Genomic DNA, 12,077 nt, shown 5'->3' with positions numbered 1-12,077 from the left:
ATTTTCCCTAATTATTGCTCCCCAAACATAACGAGCCATTATAATTAATGAAAGGTATTTCATAATATATTTATAATGAAGCAATATTTAAGCATTTTCATAATTCCCAGAAAACCGCAAATCGCGGATGGTGCGGAACGGCACGGACAGCCTTTAATAAAACTGTCTATTCTTGTCCGCAAACGCGGACAAGAATAAGACAGGATGGATAGATAGAGAAAAAAAATATATATAATATATATATATATATATATATATATATATATATATATATATATATATATATATATATATATATATATATATTTTTTTTTTTTTTTTAAGTGAACGGATCTGCGGCTCAGCAAAAACTGCGGCTCGGATGCGGACCAAAACAACAGCCTTGTGCATGAGGCTTTAGATTAATAAATTACAGGGGTACGTGTCCACTAGACAGCTCCCTTCCTGATACTCCCTGCCCAGCTTGGCTGACTGACTTCTCCCTCCGTACCCAGCGTAAAAAATATACATAAATGTTAGTGTACAATGATAATGACCACAGTGGCATAGAAAGAGAGATAAGTACCTTCTCAGATCCATTGATAATAAAGTAACCCCCAGGATCCAGTGGGCATTCATTTAACTCACAAAGATCACGATCGGTGAGGCCATTTAAAAGACAGTATGTTGAACGCAACATTATTGGGATTTTCCCAATGAATGTCTTTTGATGCTGAGTTTGAATCTGTTCTTCCCCTTCTTTTACAACTGTTTTTGTAATATCAACATAAAGTGGGGCCGAATACCTGAAACAGAATGAGAAAAACTATTGTGAAGTACAAAGAAACAATAAAGGTCATTTATGACCAAATATACGTCACTTTTTGGTGTATATTTAGCACCGATTTTGTCACAGAGGTGATCTGTGGCAAAATTTGACTTCTTCCCCTTCCAAGCCACATACGCTAATTCTAAAAGGAGGGTGAACGGACGCGGGCGTGGAAGAGGGCGGGCCAGCATGCCCGTCTAAGTTATCATTTTCTATGGCAGTTTTTGATCTGGCGTAGATTTACACAGATTGTACACCAGTGGGGGATGCGTTCAAGTTATGTAGATAACTACATAACTTATGCACATCAAGCGCCAGCATAGGGGGATTAAGACCGGTGTCTAAAATGGTCTTAAATAATGACACCAAATATGTCTAGGGCTGGGCCAAAACTACTGTAAGCAAAGATCTAGTTAGATTTGAATTATGTGAGAAGTTTGACAATGAAATGAGTTGGCATCTATTAATTATTTATTCTGTGCAGCAACAGTGTTGTACAGAGATCACCACTCACATCAGTCATTTTTCCTAATGGTGATCACCATCTAATTTCCATTTATCACACTAGGGCAATGCTTTTGAACAGGAGAAAAAACGAGATTTTTGTATAACTTACCAGTAAAATCTCTTTCTCGCTCTTTCCTTGGGGGACACAGAAGACCTTGGGTATAGCTCATCTCCATAGGAGGCGTGACACTAAGTGAAAACTGTTAAGCCCCTCCTCCACAGCTATACCCTCAGCCTGGAGAGAGAGACTGCCAGTTGCGTGTCCAAGCAGTGAGAAAAGGCAAAGCCCAACAAGGAACCAACAAGCCAACTACCCAATGGGTAACAAAAAACTCGGAAACTGTACAGAGAAAAACAATGAATGGGTGGGTGCTGTGTCCCCCAAGGAAAGAGCGAGAAAGAGATTTTACTGGTAAGTTATACAAAAATCTCGTTTTCTCGCCCAGTTTCCTTGGGGGACACAGAAGACCTTGGGACGTTCAAAAGCAGTCCAAAAGGGGGAGGGACCACAGCACCAAGGTGAAGCACCCGAAAGGCATCAATGAACCGCCGCCCGCAAACCCAGGCGGGGCAGGCAGCATCTGCCAAAGTCAGAGTATGCACCCTGTAGAACTTGTCAAGGCGTGCAAGGTAGACCTGTGGCCGCCTTGCCCAAATGCATGGCCGAAGCCCAATGCCTCCGGCCCAGGAGGCACCGACCGCTCTGGTGAAATGAACGGTGACACCAAGACAGAATCCTGCCCTAGGTGCGGAAACCTCAGCAATAGCCAATCTGAGCAAGCGGAGGACAACCACCCTGGAGTCCGTCAACCCTATGCACAGACCTCCTGGAAACCCAAGAGGCCGAACATCTACAAGAGTCGGAGATCTCCAAGTAAAAAAACGGCAAGGCCCAAACAACGTCCAAATAGGTGAGGTGTTGAAGCGAAAGGCAAACACCACCTTCAGAAGGAAGGAAGGAAGGAAGGAACGAAGAAAAACGGGATGTAGAACAGCCCTGTCCTGGAAAAGACAGAAGGCTCGTAACAAAAAAAGGGCCATTCCGGCACCCGTCAGAGACACGACTGATACAGAACACAACCGTACCGGACAGAAGGGGTAGAGAGAACCTCTGTAACGGCCCCAAGGACAAGATTGGAGCGCCGAGAGCTCAGTATATAGTCCCAGGGCGGTACCGAAGGACAGTACAGAGGAACCAAAGAGCCACTCCGAGGAAGAAGGTCTTGGCAGGCCCAGAGGGCCGGGAACGCTGGAAGAGGAAGAACAGCGCCAACACTTGACACCCCAAGTAAACGACAGAACCATGGGGAGAGAAATTCAGAGTGGGGAATGCACAGCTTCCCACAGAACCCCATACAAAAAACCCTAAGCCTTACGACAGATCCTGGACGAAACACAGCCAGGAGTGGACAGTAGCGAACCCGCTGGAGTCGCCTGGCAAGCGGGCGAAAACCCAATGTGATCAGGCGCAGACCAGTAACACGGGCAGAAGGGTCGACAAAACTAGCCCCGTCGGCCCTCGAACAACGTTGTCCCGTATCCACCCGAGTGGGGGAGCAGAGGACAGATGGAAAGAACCCAAAGGATCCGCCAGATACCAGGAGAAGACAGGCAAAAGTCCATGCTGATGTAACCACGTTGTACAGCCCCGCTGTGGGAGATCAAAGGACAATCTGGATCGAAAAAGGTAGTCCCCCCAAGTTATCAAGAAGGCAAGTCTACAGCAGGACCATGCAATCTGCACTCAGCGGGAGGACAGCACGCGGTAGACTCAGTAAATAGGCACACAGCTAATACAGCCAGTGTGAACCAGGGAGACAGCACGAGGCCAAAAGGAACACCGGAACCATCCACATGAACAACCATGCTCTCCCCAAAGGGGAGGACAGTGAAAGAACAGCCTCTGAAGTCCGGCGGGAAGCCACATCGGAGTGATCCGTACCGAGCGGGAGCCAAACAAAGCCGGCGAGATAAGGCAGTGGAGACAGAGGCCGGCATAACACCCTCCAACCGAAAGGAGGAGGGGTGGGCAACAGGGAAGCCATAGGCCAGCTGAAAAGCAGAACCCGCTACACTGAGAGACGCCCGGTCCACCGCCTCGCAGAAGGCGAATACCTTGGAGAACCCAAGGCGGAGGTCCTCCGGACCTGGGTAATCGAGCACCCAAGAGAAGTTGGGTGACCTTCCAGAGAATAGCAGCCCGAACCTGGCAGCAGATCAGACAGAAGCGCAGAGGCGCCAAGAGGAAGGACTCATACCACACTGCATCCGAAGAGGAGGAAATTGCAGCAGGCAAGGGAATCGCAGTCCTGCACGAGCCAACGAAGAATTCGAGAGGCGCTGCAGACAACAGCACTCTCGAGCATGTGACCACTAGCGCAGGGGAACAATGCCGCGGGAGGACTGAATGGGTACGTATCTAGAGACCACGAACACACCCCGGGCGGAAGGGCCACGAAAGGAATGAGTACCACCCAGCTAGGTGCAGTAGCGAACAAGTAGAGCCCGTCTACTTATAAAAAAGGTATATACCTTGAATACATTGGGCATTCATCTGCTGTTTGTTGGACACCACCTCAGGCCCACACAGTTGGACCGAATGAGCTCTTTAGAGAATAGTGCAAGGCTTGCTGGAAGCACCATATCCCAAGAGAAAAAAGTACATCTCAGGATAAAGGGGGGCATACGGACGAGTAGCCCCGTAAGCAGTGAGAAGGCCAACCCACCTATGGGAGGAGAAGGCATACACGGCCCAAACAACGGATAGAGCGCACAAGAAAGTCCGCCCACTGCAAAAAATAGTCACTCAGCGAAGAATCAGCCAGAGTCCAACCGTAACAATGGAAGTGCAAAGTGCAACCCGAAAGGTAGTCATGCACAAGACTAGTACGGCATGCGATGGAACGCAAACAGTCCGCCCAGAAAAGGGGGAAAATGTACCTGGCAACCACTGCAGAGGCCTGCCCAAAAAAAAAGGGGGGGATGCCAAGGCCAGTACCTACTCCGGAAAGGTAGGGCATACCATACTCCGCCCAGAAGGGGGCCATGCCCATGGCCGCACATATCCAGCAGAACGCAGGAAGGTCCACTTTAGTGAAAGGGGGCATGCACAGGTTATTCTATCATTAAGTGATTGTGCAAAAATCCACCCAACACCGAAAGTCGTGAGAGTGCACCACTCCGCCAATGAAGGGGGACGTGTACCAGTCCAGCACAGCATAAACAAGGACAGCCGTGGATCGTGTGAGCGTGCAAAATGCCGCCCATGGAATAATGGGGGGGTCATGCACAAGACCAGCACCGTATCCAATGGAAGTGCCAGCATTCCACCCAAGTTAGAGGGCATGCTCATGACCGGCAACGCATCCAGTGAGTGCAGTATTCCGCCCAGAAATGGGGGTCATGCACATGGCCAGCCACGCATCCAGTGAGAGCGCCGCCATGGATGAGAGTGCACGTATGTCGCCTGAGGAAAGGAGACATGTCCATGGCCGGCAGCGAATCCAGTGAGAGTGCGGCACACCGCCCACGGAAGGGGGGGGGGGGGGTGGTGGTCATGCAGATGGCCTGCAACGGATCCAGTGAGAGTGCAGTGTACCTATGAAAGGGGTTCACGCACACGGCCGGCACCGTATCCGGTGAAAGTGCAGTATTCCGCCTAAGGAAGGTTTCATGCACATGGCCGGCAGCGAATCCAGTGTTCCGCCTATGGAAGGGGAACGTGCACATGGCCGGCACCGTAACCGGGGAAAGTGCAGTATACCTCCTTATCCGGGGAGAGTGCAGTATACCTCTCATGGAAGGGGTTCATGCACATGGCCAGCACCGTATCCGGTAAGAGTGCAATATTCCACCTATGGAAGGGTTCATGCACATAGCCGGCAGCGAATCCAGTGAGTGCAGCGTCCCGCCTGTGGAAGGGGGTCGTGCATATGGCCAACACAGCATCCGGCGAGAGTGCAGCAGTCCGCCTAGAAAAGGGGGATCATGCACGAGGCCAGGCCGCAGCCAGGGAGAGTGCAGTATTCCGCCTAGGAAGGAGGGTCATGCACCTGCAGCCACCAGAACTGGAGTGGGTGACGAAGTCTGGTCAGAAAAAAATCTGCATGCACTTGGCCAGCGCCGAATCCCGGGAGAGGGCAAGAAAAAACGCCTGGGAGGCGCCGCGGCCGGGGAACACGACACACCGCCTAAGAGAGGGGGGCATGCATACAGACAGCAGTACTGAATGATGAGGCTGCCGCGTCCTGCGCAGCCCACAAGTCCAGCTATTTAAAACAAAATAATAGTATTCTTTTTTTTTTCTTTTTTTTATTATTATTTTTATTATCATTATTATTTATTTATTAATATTACAGCCTCCCTGAGGCAGAAGGGGGGCCACCATACAGGGGCACAGGCCGTACAGGCCCTCAGGAGCCGGCCAGTACCCAAAGGGTTAACAGGCATCTGGCCTGGGGGCGGCGCAGCGAACCCCTGGGGGTGGGGGAACCTCCAGGCGGGAAGAATCCGCGCCTGGAGAGTTCCCGCCCCCCCCCCAGAGGCCAGAATGTTGCGGCCTAGTAGGCCGTGAAGCCGGGGCCTAAATTTTAGCGTCGCCCGGCTGACCGGGGCCGCAAGTATTTAAAGTATCGGCCGGGCCTAAGCCGGCCGCGGGAGCCCCCGTACCGGTCGCGGGTGCCCAACCCGAGCGCCGGAAGTGCGCAGCAGGCCGCGAAGCCTGAACAAACTATGCAGCGCCCCGGCCGGCTGGAATGCACCGACGGCCGGCCGGGACCTGTTGGAACACAGCGCTATCCAATGCCGGCTGCGGGAGCCCACCCGGCAGCCGGGAGAATCAGGGACCCGAGAGGAGCGTGGAGGTGCGGCCCAGTAGGCCGCGATGTCTGGGCCCAAAGTTGCGGCGTCCGGCCAACCAGACGGATGGTCGGCCGGCCTAGTTAGAGCATAGTGCGCACATGCAATGCAGACCGCGGGTGCCCACCCCGCGGCCCGGAAGAGTCAGGGGCCCGAGGAAGGAGCACCGGATGGTGCGGGCCAGCAGGCCGCGAAGCCTGGACTAAATTTTGGCGGCGCCCAGGATTACCCATGCCGTCAGGAGCGGCAGCAGGTCCTGAGCAGCGCACCGGTAAGCGCCCCCTCCTTGCGCGCGTCCTGCACCAGCGGTATGATCTATGGCGGGGAAGAGAGGAGCAGATTGCCGCCTTGCGGCACCCCAGGGACCACCCTAGGTCCAGCAGGGCCACCCTATAGCCACTCTGCTATAAGAGACAAACATTTTAAATCTGTCTTTGGTAAAGCAATGGGTAATGCCTAAACCTTGCACCTCTCCGCTCTCGGATAGGCTACCAGTATGGGGGTCAGTCACGCAGGAGACCGGGGAGGGAGGGGACGTAGGGCTGGAGAAGCCACTCTCTCACCACAGATGTCTTCACCCTCGGTCCGTTCCAGCAGGGTCGCCCCTTCAGCTACTGGCACCGTAGTGGCAGGACGCTGGAAGAGGGGCTTGGCGTGCGGGCGACCCTTGCGCTGGCGGGATGCAGGGGAGCTGGGCTGCCCTGGTCCACCTTGCCTTCTGTGGGGGAGGCAGCAGTGCGGATGACCGGCACTGGCGCAGCTCAACCCCGGGAGAAACAGAGAGGTCTAGTGCGTCTCTGTTGTCCCGTATTCTGGAACAAAAAGAAAAGAAAAAGTAAAAATCAAAAATTTTAAAACAACAAAGGAGAAAACAGCCCTGCAGTAGCAGGGAGTGTCTTGCCTCCTTGGACACTAAGCAAAAACTGGCAGTCTCTCTCTCTCCAGGCTGAGGGTATAGCTGTGGAGGAGGGGCTTAACAGTTTTCACTTAGTGTCACGCCTCCTATGGAGATGAGCTATACCCAAGGTCTTCTGTGTCCCCCAAGGAAACTGGGCGAGAAACCCACATCTCTGCACTTTCGTCACACTATTAGTTTTCATATTGCATGTAATAAACTGAAAGCAAATAATCTTACGTTAGATTTCTAAGTCTGGCTTCATTTGGCATCATTGGTGAGGGAGCGCCATCTCTTTCCCAGTGTGTTGGTTTAGACAGGTAGATTTGCTCAAACTTTAGCAAGTATCTTGGCTGTAAAATCATTCCAAAAGTCAAGACAATTGAAGTGGATCACAAACAAAAAGAAATAAGATAATGCTTAAAGGGTTTAAAGGGAACCTGTCACCGGTATTTGGGGTATAGAGCTGAGGACATGGGTTGCTAGATGGCCGCTAGCACATCCACAATACCCAGTCCCCATAGCTCTGTGTGCTTTTATTTTGGTAAAAAAAAAATAATTAAAGATTTGATACATATGCAAATTAACCTGAGATGAGTCCTGTCTCTGACTTATTTCACGTACAGGACTCATCTCAGGTTTGCATATGTATCAAATCGGTGTTTTTTTTGACACAATAGAAGCACACAGAGCTATGGGGACTGGGTATTGTGGACGTGCTAGTGGCCATCTAGCAACCCATGTCGTCAGCTCTATACCCAAAATCCCAGTGACAGGTTCCCTTTAAATTCTGATTTTAATTTTTTTTATCCCTGGGTAGCCTATAAAGTTCTCTGGAATGATCATATTTAAGTGATGTACCTTTCCAATAATAACTTTGTTTAAAAGGGTTATCCGACCCTTTGTAACTGATGAACTGTCTTCTGGCTAGGTCATCCGCATCCGATTGGTGGGGGTCTCGCTGCTTACTTTAGGTTAGTGACATCACGACCATGGGTCATGTGGCCTAGGTGCATCTAAGCCCACTTCACATGACCGATTGTCGTGACATCACTGGCCTAGAGTAAGCAGCGAGAAGGCCACAGCGCCGGGGACTTCTAAAACAGCTAACTAGTGGGGGATCCAGGTGTCAGATCCCCACCAGATATTGATGACCTATCCAGAGGACAGTTCAGTTACAAAAGGGAACCCCCTTTAAACCAAGTTATTATTGCAAAGCTACGTTATTGAAATATAATCATTCCAGAAAACAAAAACAAAAAAAACAAAAAACACTTTACAGGCCACCCAGAGACAAAAAAAGAAATACAAATCTTGCAGAATTTAAGCAGATTATTTAATCAGGCATTTTTGGGCACTTCACTACATTTTATGCAATCTTGTGGTGCCATTAGAAAGTGCTAATTGTCCCGCAAAAAACAAGCTCTCATATGGCTATGTGAATAGGGCGGGGGGGAGTTATGGCTTTGGGAAGGCTGGGAGTAAAAAACTAAAATGAAAAAAACGAAACCTACCGGTTCTTCTACTTCTCCTGTGGCGTGTTGAGCTTCCGCCTGCAGATCTATCGGTGGGGCATCCTCCACTATTCTCTGCACTGACATTTGAATGAACTCATCAAATGAATCAAGCTGCTGACGTACCAACCCCTTCTCATCAAAATAAGAGCTAAATGGACATGAAAGACAAAAAATTAATAAGAAAAAAAATTAAATGAGTTAACACATCATGCAACTAGTGCTCCAGTGGTTCCCAAGCTAAAAAATTTGGAACCAATCACACCAGAATTTTTTTTTAAAAAGAAACACCTGGAAAACTTAATCTGATTGAGCTGAGATTGCCAACTATAAACTGCCAGTGGTGCTTAGTCAATGATCACACAATGACGGTGGTTAACTTTAGTACCAATGCAGAACCTGTGCATAGCAGATAGAGCTGGGTAATGCAGTGGAAGCAGTCTGCTACACAATGGATGGAGCTGTGTAGAGCTGGCTCTACTTTTAAACAGCTGATCGGCAAGGTTGCAAGGTATCAGAACACCATCATTCAGATAATTGATAGCGTATCCTGGAGTTTAAACTGGCTTTCCAGGCTCCTGATATAGATGACTTATCCTCAGAATAGGTAGTTACCAAAAAGTGACGGTCTGACAACCTGCACCATCACCGATCGGCTGTTTCCTGCAGCTTCCAGTGCTGGAACCAGAACCACTGAATGGAACAGGAAGCAGAGCTCCGTTGAAAGTGTAGTGGCCGTGCTGGGTTACTGTAGCTCAGCTCCTATTCCCTTCAATGATAGAGGAGCTGCAGTAACCCAACATGGCCACTACACTTTGGACAGAGGTCTGCTTCCCGTTCCATTCACAGTGGTAGTTCTGGGGCAGGGAACAGCTGATCAGCAGGTGTATGGGGTGTCAGACCCTCACCGATCAGATATTAATGACTTATCCTGAGGATAGCGCATGAGTATCAGGAGCCTGGAAGACCCCTTTAAGCCTTCAATATAAGAGTACCATAAAACCCTTTTGATAGGCTGGCAGGCAGCCAAACACTGACCGGCATAACAGACTGTAATATAGAAGTCTGACCACATGTTTACGTACCATAGTAGTGGGGAGACACAAACAAAACGCTTTACAGACATCAGCATCACTCCGTCCCCAATGGGGCTCACAATCTAAGTTCCCCATCAGTATGTCTGTAGAGCGTGAGAGGAAACCCACACAAGCACAGGAAGAACATACTAACTACATGCAGATGTTGTTATTGGTCAGATTCAAACCTAGGCCCCCAGCACTGGTAACCACTGAGCCACCATACTATTACTGCCCAAAAAGACAAAAAAAACTCCACAAGAAGCAATCCCACATAAAAGGGACTAGAAACCACTTATTATGTGCACCCACAATGGTACAACTTGTCCCTGGAGATGGAACTAAACAGTTTCTCCAGAAAGAAAGCCTGGGTTTCCACTCACCTTATGACGATCCAGCATGCTTCCTGCCATAAGTCAGGAGTGATCTCATCATCATCCTCATCATACTGCATGTCTAACAAGGAAGATAATGTCTCAGAGTCAGCACAAACGACTAAATTATCCACAAACATCGCCACTACACTCTGCCGCCGGCAGCCTCCTACCTTCATCCACGTCGTACATGATTGCTGTTCACTGGGGAGCCGAAAACCTGAAGAAATACAAAGACAACACACAAAAAACACCAGAGCCGCCGACACTGGGGAAAGAAGTAACGAAACGTTCGTTTCCGCTTCCGGGTCTATGAAGCGCTGACCAGCGTTTCACCCGGAACAAAAAAAAAATGTAATCACACATGCGGAGTACTTGGGAAAACTGATGACGTCACGACAACAAGATCTGACTCTATGGTTCCTGGCCAGTGGAAGGCCGCCTAGCGCAGAATAGGAAAGCCTCCATTGAGTGCACCCTAGTGGTCAGATCCGGTATTCACCCGTGAAAAAAATAAATAATAAATTGGGTTTCTTCCCAAAGGTCAGGCTAGAGTTACGAAACTGATACCCTCCAAGATGAAAACTCAAAAAAAAGTTACATCAGGATCATCCCCCTATCTGTGTGCTCTACTGCTCAGCTTAGCAGGTGCAATGTCGTTACCACATTGCACCTACTGCCGCGGGGAGCATGATGTTAGTTCATCAGGAAACAGGGCTGAGATTAACACCACAGGGGCTTCACTACTGTAGGGGGGACTTAGGGGCCAGCACTATTGCAAGGAGGTAGCTTCACTATTGTAAGGTGGGCACTAAGGTGGCAGCACTACTGTAGGGGGGACTTAGGGGCCAGCACTATTGTATGGGAGGCAATAAGGGGGGCTTAACTACTGTATGGGGAGCACTAAGGGGGAGGCAACAATACTGTAAGGCAACTTTACTCATGTATGGATGGCACTAAGTGGGTGGCACTACTGTAAGGGAGGCACTACTGGGCCAGTACTATTGTAAGAGGAGCACTAAAGGGGCACAACTACTGCGTGGGGGCATGACTGCTGTTTAGGGGCACATAGATGGCATAACTACTGTGTGGGGGCACTAAGGGATCATTCTACTGTTAAAGGGGCTCTAATGGGCATAACTGCTGTGTGGGGCACAACTACTGTGTGTGGACACTAAGGGGTTATCTCTACTGGTAAAGGGGCACTGAGGGGGAATAACTACTGTGTGGGGCACTAAGGGAGTATTACTTATTCTGGGGCACTAAGGGAGTATTACTACTGTGTATGGGCACTAAGGGGGCACCTCAACTGTGAAGGAGGCACTAAGGTGAAATAACTACTGTGTGGGGGGCACTAAGGGAGAAAAACTACTGTGTATGGCCACTAAGGGGGCACCTCTACTGTGAAGGAGGCACTAAGGGGGAATAACAGCTGTGAGACGGCCCTAAGAAGGCATCTCTACTGTGAAGGTGGCACTAAGGGAGCAATCCACTGTGTAAGGGGCACTAAGGGGGAATAACTACTGTGCAGTGGAACTAGGGGGGGATCTTTACTGTGAAGGGGACACTAAAGAAGCATTCTAATGTGTGGGGCACTAAAGGGGCATTTCTACTATGAAGGGGTACTAAAGAGGAATAACTACTGTGTGGGGCACTAAGGGGGCACACAGGGCCCAAGCAGTGTACTGTAAAGTAAAATCTTGACCCTTCTTCCTGTCCAGCACTACTAAACATATTATTTTCATATTTTGTACAAGCATGGGTGGCGGGTTGTTTGGTGAACATGGTCAGTCTTCTTCACTAGATTTGTGGCATCCAAAAATGTGCTATGGGGCCCAGTCTTTTCTAGTTACACCCCATGAGATTGCCAGGTACAGTGCTCTGCTAGCTTCATCAGTCCCATAGAGATGTACAGAGCAGTGGGACACATTGCCGACCATTTAAACATAGGTGGGGGTCCATGCAGGTCGACCTTCTCTGATCTAACAGTTAACTGTAATGTCCCTTTAAAGGGAACCTGTCACCCAAAAATCGCCTATTAAGCTG

At 49.6% G+C, this 12,077-nt stretch overlaps 1 protein-coding gene across 1 annotated transcript in view; it reads right to left on the bottom strand.

Annotated features, from left to right (window-relative positions):
- The window catches only part of POLR2B (RNA polymerase II subunit B), a 32,706-nt gene extending 22,344 nt beyond the window's left edge, over nt 1–10,362 (bottom strand). The window contains exons 1-5 of the mRNA XM_044305289.1: nt 10,205–10,362; nt 10,041–10,113; nt 8,582–8,732; nt 7,308–7,420; nt 566–785 (exon numbers count right to left, since the gene is read on the bottom strand). Of these exons, the coding sequence (XP_044161224.1) occupies nt 566–785; nt 7,308–7,420; nt 8,582–8,732; nt 10,041–10,113; nt 10,205–10,223 (576 nt within the window). The 5' untranslated portion in view covers nt 10,224–10,362. The remainder of the gene's footprint in view (nt 1–565; nt 786–7,307; nt 7,421–8,581; nt 8,733–10,040; nt 10,114–10,204) is intronic.
- Between the last annotated feature and the right edge of the window lie 1,715 nt (nt 10,363–12,077).

Source organism: Bufo gargarizans, chromosome 1 (genome assembly GCF_014858855.1).
Source record: "Bufo gargarizans isolate SCDJY-AF-19 chromosome 1, ASM1485885v1, whole genome shotgun sequence".
NCBI classification, from domain to species: Eukaryota; Metazoa; Chordata; class Amphibia; order Anura; family Bufonidae; genus Bufo; species Bufo gargarizans.
Note: the sequence above shows the minus strand (reverse complement) of the source record. Positions and strands in the feature narration are given on the sequence as shown.